The 24,244-nt window shown below is 46.3% G+C and overlaps 1 protein-coding gene across 1 annotated transcript in view; it reads left to right on the top strand.

Annotated features, from left to right (window-relative positions):
• kif26ba (kinesin family member 26Ba) overlaps positions 1-20,868 on the top strand; it is a 167,243-nt gene extending 146,375 nt beyond the window's left edge. Inside the window, exons 17-20 of the mRNA XM_038967353.1 lie at positions 62-2,704; positions 8,309-8,511; positions 11,605-11,755; positions 20,720-20,868. Coding sequence (XP_038823281.1) covers positions 62-2,704; positions 8,309-8,511; positions 11,605-11,755; positions 20,720-20,868 — 3,146 coding nt within the window. The remainder of the gene's footprint in view (positions 1-61; positions 2,705-8,308; positions 8,512-11,604; positions 11,756-20,719) is intronic.
• Positions 20,869-24,244: the final 3,376 nt, after the last annotated feature.

The following is a 24,244-nucleotide window of genomic DNA, read 5'->3' as shown; positions in this document are numbered from 1 at the left end:
ATTTTCCTTTCATTGTCTATCCTCTCTCTTCCTCCTTCTCATCTTTCTCTGCCTCCCCCAGCCCCAGTTCCTGCTCTAGCCCCCAGCCCCTCCTCTACCCCAGCCCCAGCAGACCCTCGCTCTCTGGGGGAAGATGAGCTGGTATTCACCCTGGGGTGTGAGGAGGGGCTGGATGTCCGGGGCATGCTGGAGAGTGGCGGTCGTCCCACTAGCATCATTAGCTTCACCAGCGACTGTTCCGTCACCGCCCTGGCCTCAGGATCCCGCCCTGTCTCCATCATCAGCAGCATCAGCGATGACCTGGAGTGCTATGGAAACAACACTACTGTCATTGTTACGACCACCGGAATGGTCACAATGACAAGCGCCTCAGTCGCCGGGGTGATCGCCATGGCGGAAGTCAGCATGGCGAAGCTTCGCGTGGAAGGAGAGGCGATGGCGGCGCTGCCGAGCTGCCGGTCGTCCATCTCATCGTGGCTGAGTGAGCTGAGTGCTGGGAGTGACGGGGATCAGTCCCTGCACAGTTTCGGCCAGTCCCATGGACATGGGGAGGCTCTGGCCGAGCTAGACCCCCCACAGGTGCCTCTCTCTGTGGCAGAGGAGCAAGATGAGGTGTCCCTGGGTTCTAGAGGAAGGAAGACTCCTGACAGCGAAGTAGTGTTGTGTGGAGATGAGAACGGAACAGAGAAGGAGAAGAGCACCCTGACTAAAGAGAGGCTGAAGAGACTGTCTCCCTCCATGGGTAAGACCAACATCACCGTCTCCAACATCCAGACCCTGGGGGCCTCCAGCAACTTCCTCCCCTTCAAGACCAACATCACAGTCCACTCCTGTGTGGCCGTCAAACCCATGGTTATACAGGAGCCCACTATACTGTCCTCCCCTACCAAGACTCACCTGTTGTCCAAGGACCCAGCCAAGCCTGCCCCAGCCCAAGCCCTGGTCCTGGCCTCCATGTCCAGCGAGCTCAGCTTCGACGACCCCTGGATGAAGAGAGATGGAGGCGATGTGAGGCCTAAGGAGCTGGTGTGTAAGGTGAAGCCGGAGAAGAGGGTGGTGGAGCCACCAGTCAAGACAGACCCAGCTAAGACCCAGGCCTGGCCCCAGGGTGACAGGGCCAGCAGGGTGGACAGTGGCTACGGAGGGGACCGTTGCAGCTCCAGCAGCGGTGAGACCGTCTCCTCTCCAGACTCCTGTAAGAGGGTGGTGGACGGCTGTGAGATGGTGCTGGTCAGCTCTGGGGAGTGTCTGATGACTCCCGTCTACTCTGCCGACATCCTGCGCACCGCCAGTCTGCCCCGCGGCTGGCACCGGATCAACCGCCATGACGGCCTGGACGAGGACTCACTCCGCTACGGCGCTAACGGAGGAGGGGCAGGGGGGGAGTACCGGGGCCTAGGGATCACCACCTCCACCCCCTGTAGTCCGAGGGCAACACTGGACCGACGGGGGTCGTCCGGGAGACAAGGCCTGTTCTCCCGCCAGAAAGGGATCCCACCGCTGCCACCAGTACGCAAGTCCAGTCTGGACCAGAAGAACCGGGCAGGAGGCCCCCTCAGCCCCCTGCACGCACCCAGCCATGGCCTCTCCTTCCTGGGGAGCACCCCGGAGGACCTAGGTGGGCTTGGTGGAGGGAAACAGAAGGGGTCTAATGTGGAGAGCAGTAGGTTGTTCAGTGCTAAACTAGAGCAGCTGGCTAACAGAACCAACTCTCTGGGGCGGTCCCATGGAGGTCACAGCTCTCTTGGCCCCCACTACGACTGCCTCTCCCTGGAGAGGGGGGAGAGCCTCAGCTCTCTGGGCTGGAAGGGGGCAGCCGGAGGGGGGAGGGGGGACTGCAATATGCCCCATCCCGGACGTAGCATCATCCGCTGTGGCTCAGTGTCATCCTCCTCCCCTAATGGAAACGGTTCCGGTAACAGCCCCGGCAGTGCTCCCAAATCGCCCAAGTCGAGCCAGTCGAAGATCTCAGCGGTCAGCAAGCTGCTGATGGCCAGCCCTAAGACCCGCAGCCTTTCGGCCTCCAGCACCAAGACACTCAGCTTCTCCACCAAGTCTCTGCCCCAGTCTGTCAACCGCAGCTCCAGCTTGCCTCCCAACGGCAAGACCCAGCCCCAGCCCCAGGGTCAGACCTCCAGCCAGGCCCTGGGACAGAACAAGGAACCCAGCTCTGGCTCCTGGGCCACCCAGTCTCTGAGTCACAGCCGAGGGGGAGGCCTGACCGTCAAGCTGCCTCTGAGAGCCGCCAACGGACGCATCTCCGAGCTGCTTCAGGGCAACGGAGGCTCTCGATCAACCAGTCACAACCGAGTAGGAGGCTCCGAGGCTGGGGAGGAGAGGGGTGCCGGAGGAAGTGGAGGTGGAGCAGGTGGTGGAGGGACACAGGGAGAGGAGAGACCAGTGATAGTCCACACCCTGCCGTCTCCCTACAGTAAGATCACAGCCCCCAAGCGGCCCCAGCGCTGCAGCAGCGGCCATGCCAGTGACAACAGCAGTGTTCTGAGTGGCGAGCTGCCCCCGGCCATGGGGAAGACAGCCCTGTTCTACCACAGCGGGGCCAGCAGTGGCTACGAGAGCATGCTGAGGGACAGCGAGGCCACAGGAAGCACCTCCTCTGCCCAGGACTCTCTGAGCGAACACAGCTCAGCCACCAGCAGCAGCCGCCGTAGCCTCAAGAACAACAAGAAGAGGAACAACAACACAGGTCTGCTCCTTATGCTGCTTCCCAGTGAGCACAATACATTCTTTCAACGTTATTTTAACGTCTTTTGCTCATAGGGTTTCCCTTCCTTTATGCTTAGTTTTCCTGTTCCATTTATACACTACACAAAACAGTACAGACATGTATTTAAAGGGTAACTCTATAGATGTTCAATTACCTTTGTTCAACTAACTATAACCTTAGTCACGTAGCTTACATCCCTCATACTCGACCTCCAGTTCATGCTCTGTCCTGAATAGAAATAGAATAAAACCTTTGAATATGAAACAAGCTGTCAGGTAAGTAAGGTGACCAGCCAGGCAGGCAAGGAGGGAGGCAGGCAGGCAACCAGGCAGGCAGCCAGTCAGTCCGGGAGGCGTGTAATAGTGAAAGGCTTATCAGAGTCATTCTCTTAAAGTCAGCCATGATGAATCGCCACATTAGGCTGTCACCTTCTCCCAGGATGAGCCTATGCTCCTCAGCCCCACTGCCCAGAACCAGAACCAGCTCAGGCATGGTTAAAAACACTGATGAATGAACCCTCTATTCCAGATAACATGTTTGGTTAGTAAACTGTCCCATTTCGATATGAATCGCAGCGGCAGCGAAATGTAGCTCACAAGACTTCCATTTATTATTTAAAAATAAACTATGCCTCTGGACAAATTTGGAAATAAATAACTAAATCAGGTTTCAACCCCTCCTTTCCCTCCCTCTCCCCTCACCCCTGAGAGGTAGGTAGTGAGAGTGGTCTTGTTGGGCAGACAGATGGCCATTGTCAGAGAGTTCTGTGGGTGGCCTCAGGAAAGCAGTGCACTCTTTAACCCCTGTACTCTCTCCATTCCTCCCTCTCCTCTCCCTTATCCCCCCCCCCTTCTAGGCTGGGACCCCTGTTCATCCCCCTTGCCACCCCCTACCTCTCCAAAGCTACCCTCCATTCCCTTAACTCTCCCTCTCCACTTACCCTCCACTTGCCCTCCACCTCTCCCTCTCTCTCCTCCCTCTCTCTCTCCCCCCTCCCGTCCAGAGAGGCAGTAAGAGGGAACAGTGATCAGGCTTATCTATGGCTGACTTAGAACCGCAGAACCCGGGCCAACACAGCCCGGCCTGTGGCTGCTCCAGCAGTGAGAGGGAGAGAGAGGAAGCGGGAGGGAGAGAGAGAGAGGCTTGCTTGGGAAAAAAAAAATGTTTAATCAGGTTTCCAGTTGAGGGTCTCATGTATGGTTGCTCTTTACTGTAATATTGGATTTTCCATCGCTTGGTTTCTCTCTCTCTCTCTCCACTGTGTCCTGATGCAGCAGGCAGTAATACGGTACAAATGGGTGACTCGAAGGTGACTTAGAGCAGATCTGTCTTTGTGACCTTTCTGTTGCGCTCGGAGACAAAGAGACAGACGGAACCTTATTAACGGCACCTCTCGCCCCCCCCCCCCCCCCCCCCCCCCCCTCCCTCTCCCTTCACCCCGTCCCTGTGTGTGAATCTGATAAAAACCTGTCTGCTGACATGGCTGCCAATTTCTATGCAAATGGAAATTGTGTGTGTGTGTGTGTGTGTGTGTGTGTGTGTGTGTGTGTGTGTGTGTGTGTGTGTGTGTGTGTGTGTGTGTGTGTGTGTGTGTGTGTGTGTGTGTGTGTGTGTGTGTGTGCGCACACACACATTCCAGCACGCTGGTCAGATAAGAGGGACTGACCCGCTAGGCTTATCTCTCCACCCTGTGATCACCAAATGCTCTTCTCTCTCTCCCCTCTCTTTCTGTGTTCTCTTCTCCACTCTCTTTCTCTGTTCTCTTCTCCTATCTCTCTCTGTTCTCGTCTCCACTCTCTTTCTCTGTTCTCTTCTCCTATCTCTTTCTCTGTTCTCTTCTCCTATGTCTTTCTCTGTTCTCTTTTCTTCTCCACTCTCTTTCTCTGTTCTCTTCTCCACTCTCTCTGTTCTCTTCTCCTATCTCTTTCTCTGTTCTCTTCTCCTATCTCTCTCTGTTCTCTTCTCCACTCTCTTTCTCTGTTCTCTTCTCCACTCTCTTTCTCTGTTCTCTTCTCCACTCTCTTTCTCTGTTCTCTTCTCCACTCTCTTTCTCTGTTCTCTTCTCCTATCTCTTTCTCTGTTCTCTCTCTTTCTCTGTTCTCTCTCTCCCCTCTCTTTCTATGTTCTCTCTCTCCCCTCTCTTTCTATGTTCTCTCTCTCCCCTCTCTTTCTCTGTTCTCTTCTCCACTCTTTTTCTGTTCTCTTCTCCACTCTTTTTCTGTTCTCTTCTCCACTCTTTTTCTGTTCTCTTCTCCACTCTTTCTCTGTTCTCTCTCTCCCCTCTCTTTCTCTGTTCTCTCTCTCCCCTCTCTTTCTCTGTTCTCTCTCTCCCCTCTTTCTCTGTTCTCTTCTCCACTCTTTCTCTGTTCTCTTCTCCACTCTTTCTCTGTTCTCTCTCTCCCCTCTCTTTCTCTGTTCTCTCTCTCCCCTCTTTCTCTGTTCTCTTCTCCCCTCTCTTTCTCTGTTCTCTTCTCCCCTCTCTTTCTCTGTTCTCTTCTCCACTCTCTTTCTCTGTTCTCTTCTCCACTCTCTTTCTCTGTTCTCTTCTCCACTCTCTTTCTCTGTTCTCCTCCACTCTCTTTCTCTGTTCTCTTCTCCACTCTCTTTCTCTGTTCTCTTCTCCTATCTCTCTCTGTTCTCTCTCTCCCCTCTCTTTCTCTGTTCTCTTCTCCACTCTCTTTCTCTTCTCCACTCTCTTTCTCTTTTCTCTTCTCCACTCTTTCTCTGTTCTCTCTCTCTCCCCTCTCTCTGTTCTCTTCTCCACTCTTTCTCTGTTCTCCTCCACTCTCTTTCTCTGTTCTCTCTCTCCCCTCTTTTTCTCTGTTCTCTTCTCCACTCTTTCTCTGTTCTCTTCTCCACTCTTTCTATGTTCTCTCTCCCCTCATTCTCTGTTCTCTCTCTCCCCTCTCTTTCTCTGTTCTCTCTCTCCCCTCTCTTTCTCTGTTCTCTTCTCCACTCTCTTTCTCTTCTCCACTCTCTTTCTCTTTTCTCTTCTCCACTCTTTCTCTGTTCTCTCTCTCTCCCCTCTCTCTGTTCTCTTCTCCCCTCATTCTCTGTTCTCTCTCTCCACTCTCTTTCTCTGTTCTCTCTCTCCCCTCTCTTTCTCTGTTCTCTTCTCCACTCTTTCTATGTTCTCTCTCTCTCCCCTCATTCTCTGTTCTCTCTCTCTCTCCCCTCATTCTCTGTTCTCTCTCTCCCCTCTCTTTCTCTGTTCTCTTCTCCCCTCTCTTTCTCTGTTCTCTTCTCCCCTCTCTTTCTCTGTTCTCTTCTCCCCTCTCTTTCTCTGTTCTCTTCTCCCCTCTCTTACTCCGTTCTCTTCTCCCCTCTCTTTCTCTGTTCTCTTCTCCCCTCTCTTACTCCGTTCTCTTCTCCCCTCTTTCTCTGTTCTCTTCTCCCCTCTCTTTCTCTGTTCTCTTCTCCCCTCTCTTTCTCTGTTCTCTTCTCCCCTCTCTTACTCCGTTCTCTTCTCCCCTCTTTCTCTGTTCTCTTTTCCCCTCTCTTTCTCTGTTCTCTCTCTCCCCTCTCTTATCTTCTGTTCGGTTCTGCTGCGTTTTCTCCCCGTCTCTTCTCTCCTCTTTGCTGCTCTCCCCATCTCCCCTCTCAACCGTTCTGTTTTTTCTCTCCTCTCTCCCCCATCCTCCCCCAGGAACTCATGCTAAATACTGGATTGGTGTCATTGCCAGAACACAGTCCTACTCAACCAATCCCCCCCCTCCCAAACCTAGGCCCCTCTCTCCAACCCCTACTCCAATGCTAGACCTAACCCCAGCTCCCACCCCAACGCCAGCCCCTGGCAGAATGGCAGTGTAGGACTCTTGGCTCTGTCATTAACTATCTGTCCTGGTTTGGTGATCAGCTGTCTGTCCTGGTTTGGTTATCAGCTATTTGCCCTGATGTTTACTCTTGCTGCCTTTGTCAAACTAAAGCCTGGTCACGTCCTTGTCAGCAGAACAGAACAAAACAACACGTCAGTATGCTGTTCTCCTGACCCAGTCACAGTCACAGATGTAGAGTTGCACTGTGGCTGCGTTTACACAGGCAGCCCAATTCTGATCTTTTGCCAAATATTGGACTTTTGATCAATCAGTTCAATTTTTGGGCAGAATATCAGAATTAGGCTGACTGTGTAAACGCAGCCTACTGTATGTTTCTTATTTGTCCTGTAGGTGATGAGCGAGAGAGATAGATCCTACTGAATTCTACACATTCTAATGAATGTTTCTTAAAGGCAAACTCAACCCACAAAGGATCGGTTGGTGTTTGTTTCTTAGTCTATTGTTGACATAGTACCAAAATGTTTTGCTTGTCAGCAATCAAGTGGCATACAGTACACTCTGAATTACCTAAAATGATAAATCCAATATTGGTCTTTCATAGTCAGGCCAACCCAAGCTGTACTGTGCAAGTAGGCTAATAGTAGGCCTACTATTGAAACAGATAAACTGAGTCAGAAATTCACATGTTTCAGATTTTCCCCAAAAAGTCACCCTTATTTGCAGAAAAACAACAAAAGTGTATGTTCTAAGCCCATAACAATGTCTTAGACCACATCAGGAGATCACTTTGAGGTCTGGGCTCTTGGCTCTGTTATAAAAAATATATATAATACATTTAGATTTTTGAGAGTAAGTACCCTTTAATTCAAGTGTGCAGGCACTTAGCACTAGTGTTTGCTTAGCCATGTTTCTGTAGCACATGAGATGGAGTTTGAAAAAGAAATGGCCACTGGATTGACACAAATAATCATGATATCATTCTGACAGGTAGGCATAAGCTACTTTGTAGCTAGTTAACATTAAATAGAGAAGGTTTTTGGGAAAGCCTTTCCATCTACCAGAAGACGGTTAAGCCTATTATTAGCGTCGCTATATTTAGCCCGTTCCTTCATTTTTTGAAACATGAATTTTTTACTCAAGTCTATGTATATAAGGGCAGCAGCCTCTAAGGTGCTACTGATGGCTATTTAACAGTCTGATGGCCTTGAGATAGAACCTGTACTGACCTCGCCTTCTGGATGACAGCGGGGTGAACAGGTAGTGGCTCAGGTGGTTGTTGTCCTTGATGATCTTTTTGGCCTTCCTGTGACATCGGGTGCTGTAGGTGTCCTGGAGGGCAGGTAGTTTACACCCGGTGATGTGTTGTGCAGACTGCACTACCCTCTGGAGAGGTCTATACTCTGGTGAGTATAGACAATGCCCAGTGAAAGTGGGTATACGTTGTATACCTGCGTATAGCCACCACTACACCGCTGGTTACATATCTTGAAAAACTGATTGCTGACAAGCAAAACATTTTGGAACTATGTCAACAATGGTCTAATGAAACTAATACCAAAATATTAGTTTTCCTTTATTGTGATATATGTTTTTCAATGTTGAATTGTTCAACATTGTTGCTTTGGCAACACAATAATGTGAATGAAGCATATACATGGAAATTGAAATGGGAACAACAATACCAAAAAGTATTCTTCTCCCGGTGTCCCCATTAACTGTGTGCGTGCATGCGTCTGTGTCTTTTGCTGTGTGTGTGTGTGTGTGTGTGTGTGTCTCTCTCTTTCTATGTATGTGTGCATGTGTCCAGGTACCCAGCGTCGTCGTCTGATTCCCAGCCTGACCCTGGACTCGTCCTCTCTGATCAGGAAGCCCGCCATCAGCTCCAGCGTACGCTGGGTCGACGGCCCGCTAAGCCCCGCCCCCAGGGGAACCACAGAACCCTTCGAGATAAAGGTCTACAAGATAGACGACGTGGAGCGCCTGCAGAGGAGGAGAGAGAAAGGAAACAAGGTGAGAGAGAGAGAGAGAGAGAGAGAGAGAGAGAGAGAGAGAGAGAGAGAGCGGGATGGCGCCGAAGAGTTAAGATGGCAGGATGTCTGACGTTTTACATGCCCCTGACCAATTCTGCTATTTTGTTCGTTTTTTGCGTTGTTTGTAACTTGTTTTTTTACTTATTTTGTACATAATGTTGCTTCTACCGTCCCTTATGATTGAAAATAACTTCTGGACATCAGAACTGGAATTACTCACCACAGACTGGAAGAAGCTTTTTCCTTTAACGAGTCCGGCAAGAAGGATATACTGATTTGGACAGGCCCAAATCCAAGTCATTTGCGTGAAGAAAAGATGGAGGAAAAGAGGACGCAGATCGGGCTGCCTTCTGAGAATCCGTAGGCAAGCGAGTAAACTCCCACTGCCATCCATTCTACTTGCTAACATGGAATCATTGGAAAATTAAATTGATGACCTACGATTACGATTATCCTACCAACGGAACATTAGGAACTGTAATATCTTATGTTTCACCGAGTTGTGGCTGAACGATGACACGGATTATATAGAGCTGGCGGGATTTTCCATGCACCGGCAGAACAGAGATGCTACCTCTGGGAAGACGAGGGGTGGGGGTGTGTGTCTTTTTGTCAATAACAGCTGGTGCACGATGTCTAATAGTAAAGAAGTTTCGAGGTATTGCTCGCCTGAGGTAGAGTACCCTATGATAAGCTGTAGACCACACTATTTACCAAGAGAGTTCTCATCTATATTATTCGTAGCCGTCTATTTACCACCACAGACCGATGCTGGCACTAAGACCGCACAACCAAATCTATAAGGCCATAAGCAAACAAGAAAATGCTAATCCAGAAGCGGCACTCCTAGTGGAAGGGGACTTTAATGCAGGCAAACTTAAATCAGTTTTACCAAATTTTTACCAGCATGTCACATGTGCAACCAGAGAAAAAAAACTCTAGACCACCTTTACTCCACACATAGAGATGCATACAAAGCTCTCCCTCGCCCTCCATTTGGCAAATCTGACCACAATTCTATCCTCCTGATTAACTAAAGCAGGAAGTACCAGTGACTCGCTCAATACGGAAGTGGTCAGATGACGCAGATGATACGCTACAGGACTGTTTTGCTAGCACAGACTGGAATATGTTCCGGGATTCATCCAGTGGCACTGAGGAGTATACCACTTCAGTCATCGGCTTCATCAATAAGTGCATCGACGACGTCGTCCCCACAGTAACCGTACGCACATATCCCAATCAGAAGCCATAGATTACAGGCAATATCCGCATCAAGCTATGAATGCTAGAGCTGCCGCATTCAAGGAGCGGGACACTAATCCGTACGCTTATAAGAAATCCCGCTATGCCATCAGACGAACCATCAAACAAGCAAAGCATCAATACATGATTTATATTGAATCCTACTACACCGCTACAATGCTCGTCGGATGTGGCAGGGCTTGAAAACTATTACGGACTACAAAGGGAAACCCAGAAGCGAGCTGCCCAGTGACGCGAGCCACCAGACGAGCTAAATGCCTTTATGCTCACTTCTAGGCAAGCAACTCTGAGGCATGCACGAGAGCACCAGCTGTTCTGGATGACTGCGTGACAACGCTCTCGGTAGGCGATGTGTTCAAGACCTTTAAACAGGTCAATATTCACAAAGCCGTGGGGCGAGATGGATTACCAGGATGTGTATTCAAAGCAAGCGCGGACCAACTGGCAAGTGTCTTCACTGACATTTTCAACCTCTCCCTCACTGAGTCTGTAATACCTATATGTTTCAAGCAGACCACCATAGTCCCTGTGCCCTGTGCCTAAATGATTACCACCCCGTGGCATTCACATCGGTAGCCATGAAGTGCTTTGAAAGGCTGGTCATGGCTCACATCCTCCCGGATACCCTAGACCCACTCCAATTCGCATACCGCCCCAACAGATCCACAGATGATGCAATCTCAATCGCACTCCCCACTGCCCTTTCCCACCTGGACAAAAGGAACACATATGTGAGAATGCTGTTCATTGACTACAGCTCAGCGTTCAACACCATAGTGCCCATGAAGCTCGTCACTAAGCTAAGGACCCTGGGACTAAACACCTCCCTCTGCAACTGGATCCTGGACTTTCTGATGGGCCGCCCCCAGGTGGTAAGGGTAAGGAACAACACGTCTGTCATGCTGATCCTCAACACTGGGGCCCCTCAGGGGTGTGTACTTAGTCCACTTCTGTAGTCCCTGTTCACCCACGACTGCGTGGCCAAACACAATTCCAACCTCTCCCTCAATGTTAACAAGACAAAGGAGCTGATCGTGGACTACAGGAAAAGACGGGCCGAACAGGCCCCCATTAACAACAACGGGGCTGTAGTGGAGTGGATCGAGAGTTTCAAGTTTCTTGGTGTCCACATCACCAACGGACTATCATGGTCCAATCACACCAAGACAGTCGTGAAGAGGGCACGACAAAAAAAAATCCCCCTCAGGAGACTGAAAAGATTTGGCATGGGTCCCCAGATCCTCAAAAAGTTCTACAGCTGCACCATCGAGAGCATCCTGACCGGTTGCATCACCGCCTGGTATGGCAATTGCTCGGCATCTGACCGTAAGGCGCTACAGAGGGTAGTGTGTACGGCCCAGTACATCACTGAGGCCAAGCTTCCTGCCATCCAGGACCTATATAATAGGCGGTGTCAGAGGAAGGCCCAGAAAATTGTCAGAGACTCCAGTCACCCAAGTTATAGACTGGGTGACAAGTCTGGGGCAAGCGGTACCAGAGCGCTAGGTCTAGGACCAAAAGGCTCCTTAACAGCTTCTACCCCCAAGCCATAAGACTGCTGAACAATTAATCAAATGGCCACCGGACTATTACATTGACCCCACTCCATTTGTTTTGTACACTGCTGACCCTCTCACTCTTTCTTCAAATGTTTTATTTCTCTCTCTCACCTTTTCTTTCTTTCTTTCTTTCTTTAAAATCCCCCTACATCTCGCTCTCCTTTTCAATCTCTCACTCTCTTCTTTGTCTTTCTCTCTCTCTCCCTTCTCTCTCTCCCCTCCCTCTCCTCTCTCTGTGTCTCCATCAGGAGGTGGTTTATTTCAGTGCTAAGCTGAAGACCTTGGAGCACAGGCAGCAGCGGATCTCCGAGATCCGAGCCAAGTATGACTGGCTGAAGAAAGAGCTGGAGCAGACCAAGCAGCACCTGATGCTGGAGCCAGACAAATGGACCACTGAATGTAAGTAAATGTGAGTGTGTGTGTGTGTGTGTGATACTTGTACTGCAGCCACACACAAAACCTTGACACCTACAGTAATCTTGTTGATAATACCTTCTGTCTGGCTGCACAGTCAAAGCCCCTACCTCGCTATAATATGGCTGTGGTACGCACACACGCACATACATTCACACACACACACTCACTCACACAATCTCCCCCTTGTCTCCAATATAAAATCTCTGTTCCATTGCTCAGACCTGTCAGACGGAGCATCATATAACACATAAGTACATCTCATAGCTGACATACCAGCTGATATTGATCCGTCTAATAGACTCATAAAGGCACATATGGCAGAGTTGGATTACACTCATAGCTGCTGGTGATATTTGTCAACAGAAGAAGTGGCACGCATTATTGGTTCAGTGCATTCGGAAAGTATTCAGACCCCTTCCCTTCTCCACATTTTGCTACGTTACAGCCTTATTCTAAAATAGATTCAATATTTTCTTCCCCTCATCAATCTACACACAGTACTTTGTTGAAGCGCCTTTTTGCAGCGATTACAGCCTTGAGTCTTCTTATGACGCTACAAGCTGCAGATCCTCTCAAGTTCTGTCAGGTTGGATGGGGAGGTTCACTGCACAGCTTTTTCCAGGTCTCTCCAGAGATGTTTCGATTGGGTTCAAGTCCAGGTTCTGGCTGGGCCACTCAAGGACATTCAGAGACTTGTCCCAAAGCCACTCCTACATAGTCTTGGTTGTGTGCTTAGGGTTGTTGTCCTGTTCATTCGCCCCAGTCTGAGGTCCTGAGCGCTCTGGAGCAGGTTTTCATCAAGGATCTCTCTGTACTTTGCTCCATTCATCTTTCCCTCAATCCTGACTAGTCTATCCGTCCCTGCAGCTGAAAAACATCCCCACAGCATGATGCTGCCACCACCATGCTTCACCGTAGGGATGGTGCCAGGTTTCCTTCAGAAGTGACGCTTGGCATTCAGGCCAAAGAGTTCAATCTTGGTTTCATCAGACCAGAGAATCTTGTTTCTCATGGTCTGAGAGTCATTTAGGTGCCTTTTGGCAAACTCCAAGTGGACTGTCATGTGCCTTTTACTGAGGAGTGGCTTCTGCCAAGCCACTCTACCATAAAGGCCTGATTGGTGGAGTGCTGCAGAGATGGTTGGTCTTCTGGAAGGTTCTCCCATCTCCATAAAGGAATTCTGGAGCTCGCGTGTTCTTGGTCACCCCCCTGACCAAGGCCCTTCTCCCCCGATTGCTAACTATGGCCGGGTGGCCAGCTCTAGGAAGAGTCTTGGTGGTTCCAAACTTCTTCCATTCAAGAAGGATGGAGTCCACTGTGTTCTTGGGGACCTTCAATGCTTCAGAATTGTTTTGGTACCCTTCCCCAGATCTGTGCCTCGCACAATTCTGTCTCGGAGCACTGCGGACAATTCCTTCAACCTCATGGCTTGGTTTTTGCTCTGACATGCACTGTCAGCTGTGGGACCTTATATAGGTGTCCAATCAATTGAATTTACCACAAGTGGATTCCAATCAAGTTGTAGAAACATCTCAAGGATGATCAATGGAAAGAGGATGCACCTGAGCAAAGGGTCTAAATACTTATGTAAATAAGGTATTTTTGTTTTTTATTTTTTCGCTTTGACATTATGGGGTATTGTGTGTAGATTGAATCAATTTTAGAATAAGGCTGTAACGTAACAAAATGTGGAAAAATTAAAGAGGTCTGAATACTTTCCGAATGCACTGTAGGAAGTCTAGGAGCCTGAATCCTCTCTTCACATTTCAAGGCAGCATTAAGATATTGACTCAGAGACAGACCAAGCCCCGCTCAGGTAATGTTATCGTCGCACTGCTGTCTATACTACCAGGGGTGTTGTCAGTTGTAATCTTGTACCCATTCATTTGAACTCCACTTAGATCTGCTATTGTTAGCTCAAAACAGAAGCCAACTGTGGTCTACTCACCCAGTGCTTTTGGTTCAAATGGGAATTCCACAAACTTGAATACCCCTAGGGTTTTCGAATCACGTAGAGGGCTTGGGCTGTTGCGCGATAGCAACCAAATCCCATGTAAGTCAGTTTATAGCATTTCATCATTGGTTACTCTGAGTTCCTCGTATTGACATTGGCTGCGGCCTCAGGCCCTGTGGTGCTAACCTTGGAAAAGTAATTCCAATTTCTACTCATACTAATAGGGATAGACCGACCAAATGGTGCAGTTCTATGCAATCTTATAGCCTTACCAACTATATCAACCATCAGACAGGGCCTGCAACCGCCTATTTAACATAGATTGTTTGAGTTTCCATGTGACGTTAAAAATCATAAAGGACTTGGGTTGATACATCTGAACTTTAGGAGCTTACTTCCTAAACTGGATTACATCAAGATCTGGGCTATGCAGACGAATCCGGACATTCTGGTATTGACTGAAACTTGGATCTCTGGGGACATTCTGGATTCTGATATTAATATTGAGGGTTATAATGTGTTCGGAGTTGACAGACATGGTAGAGGTGGTGGAGTGGCCATTTAAATAAAAAATAAAATAATAATAGAATCTCTTTCGCTTGACAATCGTTTTTTGTTACTATCTTTAAGCCTTTGTCTGGGGGAAAATGTATCCATAACTGTTGTAGGGGTCTACCATCCTCCCTCAGCTAACCCTTTTGCACTCGAGGAGTTAACTAGTTTGTTGTCTTCTTTTACTAAATCAGAAGTTATTATCCTGGGTGACTTAAATTATGATTGGGAAATGCAGACTTCAGACTATCTAAGAGACATGTGTAATAATCTAAACCTAACCCAGCTGGTGTCTAAGCCTACACGGCCCAACCCTAAAGATCCCTCAAAGTCAACTCTAATTGAGCTTATTTTAACAAATACACCTGAGAAATATGTTTCTACTGTTGTCTTCACCCAAGACATTAGTGCCCATTGCGCAGTTATTTGTGAGAATGTGAGATGATGAAAAATCTAAGCCTTGTGTCATCACTAAGAGGAACTTCAATGAACGGGCTTTATTTTAGTGACCTTGATTGCATTTCAGCTATCCCTGAAGTTGATTTAGCTTTGAGTCTTCAACACTATTGTGGATAATCATGTGCCCTTCAAAAAATGAAAGGTTAAAGGTAGATTGAATGCCTGGTACACCATGGAATTATCAGAAGTCATTCATAAGAGATGATACTTGTGTCAAGGCCAGGAACACAGGCTTAGGTCTGGGACTGGCAAGCGTTTAAGCAACTGAGGAATCATTGTGTAAGACAAATCAGAAAGGCTAAATCTGATTATTATGTAACTACTCTTTCAGATTGTAATGGGAAACTGGCTAAATTCTGAAGGGTTCTACTTCCTCCTCTCTGCCACAACAAATTAATTCAGACACTTGCCTCATTACGGAAAAAAATGCCATCACTGACGCATTAATCACCATTTTATTTCAGCGGACTATCGCTTTGAAAGAACGTCTAGCCTATTCAGAATGATATTGGGCTGGATGGTGATAGGGGAAACTTGAGATAGAAATTATAGTCCGTTTTTCTTCAAATCAAATCACATTTTATTGGTCACATAAAATGTAGCGAAATGCTTGTGCTTCTAGTTCCGACAGTGCAGCAATATCTAACATGTAATCTAACAATTCCACAACAACTACCTAATACACACAAATCTAAGTAAGGAATGGAATAAGAATATATACATATATGTCACGGCCGTCGAAAGAAGTGGACCAAAGTGCAGCGTGGTGAGCGTACATTTCCTTTTATTATAGAATGTCGCCAACAAAACAAGAAACAAAATAAACGACCGTGAAGCTTACGAGGGCTATAGTGTCACTAACAAAAGTCAACTACCCACAATCACAGGTGGGAAAAAGGGCTGCCTAAGTATGATTCCCAATCAGAGACAACGATAGACAGCTGTCCCTGATTGAGAACCATACCCGGCCAAAACATAGAAACACAAATCATAGAAATAAAGGACATAGAATGCCCACCCAAATCACACCCTGACCAAACCAAAAAGAGACATAAAAAAGGCTCTCTAAGGTCAGGGCGTGACAATATAAATATATGGATAAGCAATGACAGAGCGGCATAGGCAAGATGCTATAGATGGTATAAAATACAGTATATACATATGAGATAAGAAATGCAAGATATGTAAACATTATTAAAGTAGCATTATTAAAGTGACTAGTGATCCATTTATTAAAGTGGCCAATGATTTCAAGTCTGTATTCAAGCCAAATATCTTCAGACTCCTGAAGTTAAAGAGGCGCTGTTGCTCCTTCTTCACCACACAGTCTGTGTGGGTGGACCATTTCAGTTTGTCTGTGATGTGTACGCCGAGGAACTTGAAACTTTCCACCTTCTCCACTGCTGTCCCGTCGATGTGAATAGGGGGGTGCTCCCTCTGCTGTTTCCTGAAGTCCACGATCATCTCCTTTGTTTTGTTGATGTTGAGTGAGAGGTTGTTTCCTGACACCACACTCCGAGTGCCCTCACCTCCTCCCTGTAGGCTGTCTCATCCTTGTTGGTAATCAAGCCTATTACTGTCGTGTCGTCTGCAAATTTGATGAACAGGGAGTACAGGAAGGGGCTGAGCACGCACCATTGTGGGGCCCCAGTGTTGAGGATCAGCAAAGTAAGAGATGTTGGTACCTACCTTCACCACCTGGTGGCGGCCCATCAGGAAGTCCAGGACCCAATTGCACAGGGCGCCGTTGAGACCCAGGGCCTCAAGCTTAATGATGAGCTTGGAGGGTACTATGGTGTTGAATGCTAAGCTATAGTCAATGAACAGCATTCTTACATAGGTATTCCTCTTGTCCAGATGGGATAGGGCAGTGTGCAGTGTTATGGCGATTGCATCGTCTGTGGACCTATTGGGGCGGTAAGCAAATTGAAGTGGGTCTAGGGTGACAGGTAGGGTGTAGGTGATATGATCCTTGACTAGTCTCTCAAAGCAATACATGATGACAGAAGTGTGTGCTACGGGGCGATAGTCATTCAGTTACCTTTTCCTTCTTGGGTACAGGAACAATGGTGACCATCTTGAAGCATATGGGGACAGCAGACTGGGATAGGGAGAGATTGAATATGTCTGTAAACACACCAGCCAGCTGGTCTGCGCATGCTCTGAGGACGCGGCTAGGGATGCCGTCTGGGTCGGCAGCCTTGCGAGTGTTAACACGTTTAAATGTCTTACTCACGTCGGCCAAGGAGAAGGAGAGAGCCCACAGTCCTTGGTAGCTGGCCGCGTCGGTGGCAGTGTATTATCCTCAAAGTGGGCAAAGGTGTTCAGTTTGCCTGGAAGCAAGACGTCGGGAGGCGTGGCTGGTTTTTCTTTTGTAGTCCGTGATTGTCTGTAGACCCTGCCATATACGTCTCGTGTCGGGGCCGTTGAATTGCGACTCCACTTTGTCTCTATACTGACATTTGGCTTGTTTGATTGCCTTGCGGCGGGAATAACTACACTGTTTGTATTCGGCCATATTCCCAGTCACCTTTCCATGGTTAAATGTGTTGGTTTGTGCTTTCAGTTTTGCGCGAAGGCCGCCATCTATCCACAGTTTCTGGTTGTGGTAGGTTTTAATAATCACAGTGGGTACAACATCTCCAATGCATTTCCTTATAACTTCACTCACCAAATACCTCAATATTACTCTCTGAGGCTACCCGGAACATGTCCCAGTCTGCGTGATCAAAACAATCTTTAAGCGTTGATTCCGATTGGTCAGATCAGCGTTGAATATTTCTTAGCACGGGTACATCCTGTTTGAGTTTCTGCCTATAGGAAGGGAGGAGCAAAATGAAGTCGTGGTCAGATTTGCCGAAAGGAGGGCTGGAGAGGGCCTTGTATGCATCGCGGAAGTTAGAGTAGCAGTGATCCAGAGTTTTGCCAGTGTGAGTGCTGCAGTCAATATGCTGATAGAATTTAAGCAGCCTTGTTCTCAAATTTGCTTTGTTAAAATGCCCAGGTACAATAAATGCAACCTCAGGATATTTGGTTTCCAGTTTGCATAAAGTCCAGTGAAGTTCCTTGAGGGCCGTCGTGGTATCGGCTTGAGGGGGGTATACACGGCTTTGACAATGACCGAGGATAGTTCTCTTGGGAGATAATATGGTCGGCATTTGATTGTCAGGAATTCTAGGTCAGGTGAACAAAAGGACTTCAGTTTCTGTATGTTGTTACAATTACGCCATGAGTTGTTAGTCATGAAACATACACCCCCGCCCTTCTTCTTCCCGGAAAGATGTTTATTCCTATCATCGCGACGTACAAAGAATCCAGGTGGCTGTACTGACTCCGACAGAGCCATGTTTCCGTGAAACAGAGTATGTTACAATCCCTTTTGTCTCTCTGGACATGGCTATTTACAGAAATTAAAGTCCTGGATGCTTTGATAGCAATAGACAACAAGAAATCTACAGGGACCGACCAATTGGATCATGGTCTGCTTAAGTGTGCAGCACCCATTTGTTGGCTCAATAACCCACATTTTTTATGAAACATTGTTATCAGGAAATATTCCAATAGTATGGAAAATCAGCTCGTGCTGCCACTCCATAAGGGCTGGGATAGTAGTGACCTTAATAATTATCGCCCCATTTCAAGGCTTCCTTGTCAAGCTAAGATTCTTGAATCCTTGGTAAATGTACAACTTTGCTCTTTATTTTATCTGAGAAATGTATTTTGAATGTAAACCAATCAGGGTTTAGGCCTGAGCATAGCACTATTACAGTAGTCAATGCTTTAGACACAATAGTCACAGTGAGTCCAGCTGTGGTAAATTCAATTGATTGGACATGGTTTGGAAAGGCACACACCTATCTATAGAAAGGTTCCACAGGTGACCAAGAACCCGATGGTCACTCTGCCAGACCTCCAAAGTTCCTCTGTGGAGATGGGAGATCGGTCCAGAAAGACAACCTTCTCTGCAGAAGAGTAGCCAGACGGAAGCCACTCCTCTGTAAAAGGCACATGACAGCCCGCTTGGAGTTTGCCAAGAGGCACCTAAAGACTCTCAGACCATGAGAAACAAGATTCTCTGGTCTGATGAAACCAAGATGGAACTCTTTGTCCTGAATGCCAAGCGTCACTTCTGAAGGACACCTGGCACCATCCCTACGGTGAAGCATGGTGGTGGCAGCATCATGCTGTGGGGATGTTTTTCAGCTGCAGGGACTAGGAGACTAATCAGGATCGATGGAAAGATGAACGGAGCAAAGTACAGAGAGATCCATGGTGAAAACCTGCTCCAGAGCACTCAAGACCTGGGGTGAAGGACAACGATCCTAAGCACACAGCCAAGAGTGGCTTCGGGGCAAGTCTCTGATTGTCCTTGAATGGCCCAACCAGAGCCCAGACTTGAACCCAATCAAACATCTCTGGAGAGACCTGGAAATACCTGTGCAGTGACGCTCCCCATCCAACCTGACAGAGCTTGAGAGGGTCTGCAGAAAAGAATGGGAGAAACTCCCCAAATACAGGTGTGCCAAGCTTTTAGCGTCATACCCAAGGTGCTTTAACAAAGTACTGAGAAAAGAGTCTGAATAATTATGTTTCAGTTTTTCAGTTTCTTATCTTCTCTGGGATATGTGCGACGCTAACGTCCCACTTGGCCAAAAGCCAGTAAAAATGCAGAGCGCCAAATTCAAATAAATTACTATAAAAATCTAACTTTCATGAAATCACACATGAAAGACACCAAATTAAAGCTACACTTGTGAATCCAGCCAACATGTCTGATTTCAAAAAGGATTTACGGCGAAAGCACACCAAACGATTATGTTAGGTCAGTACATAGCCACAGAAAAACACAGCCATTTTTCCAGCCAAAGAGAGGAGTAACAAAAAGCAGAAATAGAGATTTTCATCCAAACGTGAAAATGCTGCCCCCTATCCTAGAGAAGTTATTTTAACAATTTTTAAAAACCTGTTTATGTACACTGCTCAAAAAAATAAAGGGATGCACATTTGTGGCCTGCTGGATGTCATTTTGCAGGGCTCTGGCAGTGCTCCTCCTTGCACAAAGGCGGAGGTAGCGGTCCTGCTGCTGGGTTGTTGCCCTCCTACGGCCTCCTCCACGTCTCCTGATGTACTGGCCTGTCTCCTGGTAGCGCCTCCATGCTCTGGACACTACGCTGACAGACACAGCAAACCTTCTTGCCACAGCTCGCATTGATGTGCCATCCTGGATGAGCTGCACTACCTGAGCCACTTGTGTGGGTTGTAGACTCCGTTTCATGCTACCACTAGAGTGAAAGCACCGCCAGCATTCAAAAGTGACCAAAACATCAGCCAGGAAGCATAGGAACTGAGAAGTGGTCTGTGGTCACCACCTGCAGAACCACTCCTTTATTGGGGGTGTCTTGCTAATTGCCTATAATTTCCACCTTTTGTTTATTCCATTTGCACAACAGCATGTGAAATTTATTGTCAATCAGTGTTGCTTCCTAAGTGGACAGTTTGATTTCACAGAAGTGTGATTGACTTGGAGTTACATTGTGTTGTTTAAGTGTTCCCTTTATTTTTTGAGCAGTGTATATATGTATGTGTGTGTATGTATTTGTGTGTATATATATATGTATATGTATTTGTGTGTATATATATATATATATATATATATATATATATATATATACACATACATACATATTATTATTCTTTATTTTATTTTCATATTGTATTAACCAGGGCACATTTAAAAAGAGACCTAGGTTTCAATATGTCTTCCCTGTTAAAATAAAGGTTACATTTTTTTTATACAAAGATGCAACGGCTACAATGTGGATAAGATCAAATATGCATGCTAGCACCAGGTATAAACAAGGCTTCTGTCCCTGTCTCTGTCCCTATAACATGGTTGTAACAAATGTCCTTCTTTCTGTCTCTGTTCCTGTCTCTGCCCCTGGTTGTAACATATTGGCCGTCTCTCTGTCCTCTCCCCATAGTTGACCTGCAGCAGACGTTTGAGGTAGACTCTCTGGAGTACCTGGAGGCTCTAGAGGTGATGACAGACAGACTGGAGACCAGGGTCAACTTCTGCAAGGCTCACCTCATGATAGTCACCTGCTTCGACGTCACCTGCTGCCGCAGGTAGACCCACGGACAGACAGACGGACCACACCTCCTCTAGGACTGTTAGGACTCAAGGGAATTGGAGCATCTCGGATATAACAGCAGGAAGAGAGAGGGATGGAGCGGAGGGAGGGATTTCCATGAGGAGGTGCAGAAGAACAAAGGCAGACACTAAAGATGAATATTTTTTTAAGCAGCGGGACAGGGAGCAAGGGAGGGAGAGGAGGAGGATGAAGAAGAGAATGAAGAGGAGGAAGAGAGAGGGTGTTTTTTTAAATGAGGAGTACATCTCCCACCTGACAGGAAGAGCACTTTTACTGAGGAGTTGTTGGAGATGTAGTTTGTAAATAAAGTTGTGCTTGCTTTGAATAAGGACTGGCTGACAGACGGCTATAGACACGTAGGGAAAAAAAGAGAAAAGAACGACAGAAAGGAAAAGAAAACCCACCTTGTGTGTGAAAGACAAGTGCCTTGCGAACACTTCGAAATCGGAACCATTGCTCCTGTATTTGTGTACAGATGGTGCTAGCTGAAAAAAAGAATTAGATCTCAAAAGTAAAAAGAAGAAAAAAGTTGTGGAAAGTACAAACCACAGCACGTTTTACTCGGTGTTTCCTCCCCTGACTAGCTGTTCTCAGTGGCTTGTATTGTTCTGCACTAGTTAGGATTCAACTTTAGGACCTGTTACGTGTACGTTTTCTATACCTCTTTTTTAAATTCTCTGAAGACAGTGACACCACACAGAGTGCTTTAGGGGATAGGAAATGATATTTAAAGACGGACAAGACCCAGGGAAGGGAGGTGGTGGTGGTGTATCTTCTGGCCCATTGATTTCATTGTCATCCCTCAGGCAATGGTGGTGGCAACTGAAGTATTCAGTCGGGGGGTTCAGACCTAACACACCCACCCACCCCCCCACCCGTCCCCTAACGATGATCAAGAGGTGCAGAGAGACATCAGCTAGAAGGGAGGGGAGATGGAGGGATGAACAAAGGCTAAAAGACAATGTTACCTTTAGGGAAACATCGTAATAACTACCATAGAAGGGGATGGGTGTGACCATGTGATTAATGGGTTGAAGGGACACTGCTCTATTCTACAGGTCTAAAAAATGGGGGAAATCTGAGTTAAATATGAGTGTAGAGGAAAATGTCCCATTCACTCTGCTTGGTGCCACTGTCGTGGTGCATTCACTTTCATAATAGTTTGGTGCTTGAGACAGTTTCAGATCTAAATGTTTGTATACACATACATACATACATATATATATATATATACATATATATATATATATATATATACATACATACATGCATATACTATATATATACACACACATATATATACAGTTGAAGTCGGAAGTTTACATACTTTGGTTGGAGTTATTAAAACTCGTTTTTCAACCCCTTCACAAATTTCTTGTTAACAAACTATAGTTTTGGCAAGTCGGTTAGGACATCTACTTTGTGCATGACACAAGTAATTTTCCCAACAATTGTTTACAGATTATTTCACTTATAATTCACTGTATTACAATTCCAGTGGGTCAGAAGTTTACATACCCTAAGTTGGCTGTGCCTTTAAACAGCTTGGAAACTTCCAGAAAAGGATGTCATGGCTTTAGAAGCTTCTGATAGGCTAATTAACATCATTTGAGTCAATTGGAGGTGTACCTGTGGATGTATTTCAAGGCCTACCTTCAAACTCAGCGCCTCTTTGCTTGACATCATGGGAAAATCAAAAGACATCAGCCAAGACCTCAGAAAAACAATTGTAGACCTCCACAAGTCTGTTTCATCCTTGTGAGCAATTTCCAAACGCCTGAAGGTACCACGTTCATCTGTACAAACAATAGTACGCAAGTATAAACACCATGGGACCACGCAGCCGTCAAACCGCTCAGGAAGGAGACGAGTTCTGTCTCCTAGAGATTAACGTACTTTGGTGCGAAAAGTGCAAATCAATCCCAGAACAACAGCAACGGACCTTGTGAAGATACTGGAGGAAACAGGTACAAAAGTATCTATATCCACAGTAAAACGAGTCCTATATCAACAAAACCTGAAAGGCCTCTCAGCAAGGAAGAAGCCACTGCTCCAAAACCGCCATATAAAAAGCCAGACTACAGTTTGCAACTGCACATGGGGACAAAGATCGTACTTTTTGGAGAAATGTCCTCTTGTCTGATGAAACAAAAATAGAACTGTTTGGCCATAATGACCATCATTATGTTTGGAGGAAAAAGAGAGAGGCTTGCAAGCCGAAGAACACCATCCCAACCGTGAAGCACGGGGGTGGCAGAATCATGTTGTGGGGGTGCTTTTCTGCAGGAGGGACTGGTGCACTTCACAAAATAGATGGCATCATGAGGATGGAAAATTATGTGGATATACTGAAGCAACATCTCAAGACATCAGTCAGGAAGTTAAAGCTTGGTCGTAAATGGGTCTTCCAAATGGATAATGACCCCAAGCATACTTCCAAAGTTGTGGCAAAATAGCTAAAGGACAACAAAGTCAAGGTATTGGAGTGGCCATCACAAAGCCCTGACCTCAATCCTATAGAACATTTGTGGGCAGAACTGAAAAAGCGTGTGCGAGCAAGGAGGCCTACAAACCTGACTCAGTTACACCAGCTCTGTCAAGAGGAGTGGGACAAAATTCACCCAACTTATTGTAGGAAGCTTGTGGAAGGCTACCCGAAACGTTTGACCCAAGTTAAACAATTTAAAGGCAATGCTACCAAATACTAATTGAGTGTATGTAAACTTCTGACCCACTGGGAATGTGATGAAAGAAATGAAAGCTGAAATAAATCATTCTCTCTACTATTATGCTGACATTTCACATTCTTAAAATAAAGTGGTGATCCTAACTGACCTAAAACAGGGAATTTTTACTTGGATTAAATGTCAGGAATTGTGAAAAACTGAGTTTAAATGTATTTGGCTTAGGTGTATGTAAACTTCCGACTTCAACTGTATATATATACACATACATAGAAACACATACATATATATAGTTATACATATATATATGTAATGTGCATATATATGCATATATATATATATACATACGTATGTATGTGTATATATATATATATATACACGTATGCATATATATATATATGTATGTATATAAATATATATGTATGTATGTATATATACACATATATGTAATGTGTATATATATATATATATATATATATATACACACACGTATATACATATATATATATATACACACATACATATATATATATAAATATATATATATATATATATACATACATATATAGCCTGTTTCCTAAAATAACTTTCAGACATAAATGCTTCTTCTTCTTCTTCATCTTACCATCATATTTTATGACGTAGTGTCCTTGGCTGTTTTGAAAGGCAT

The sequence above is a fragment of the Salvelinus namaycush genome, chromosome 28 (genome assembly GCF_016432855.1).
Source record: "Salvelinus namaycush isolate Seneca chromosome 28, SaNama_1.0, whole genome shotgun sequence".
NCBI classification, from domain to species: Eukaryota; Metazoa; Chordata; class Actinopteri; order Salmoniformes; family Salmonidae; genus Salvelinus; species Salvelinus namaycush.
The sequence above is the reverse complement of the archived record's forward strand: the minus strand, read 5'-3'. Positions and strand labels throughout refer to the sequence as shown.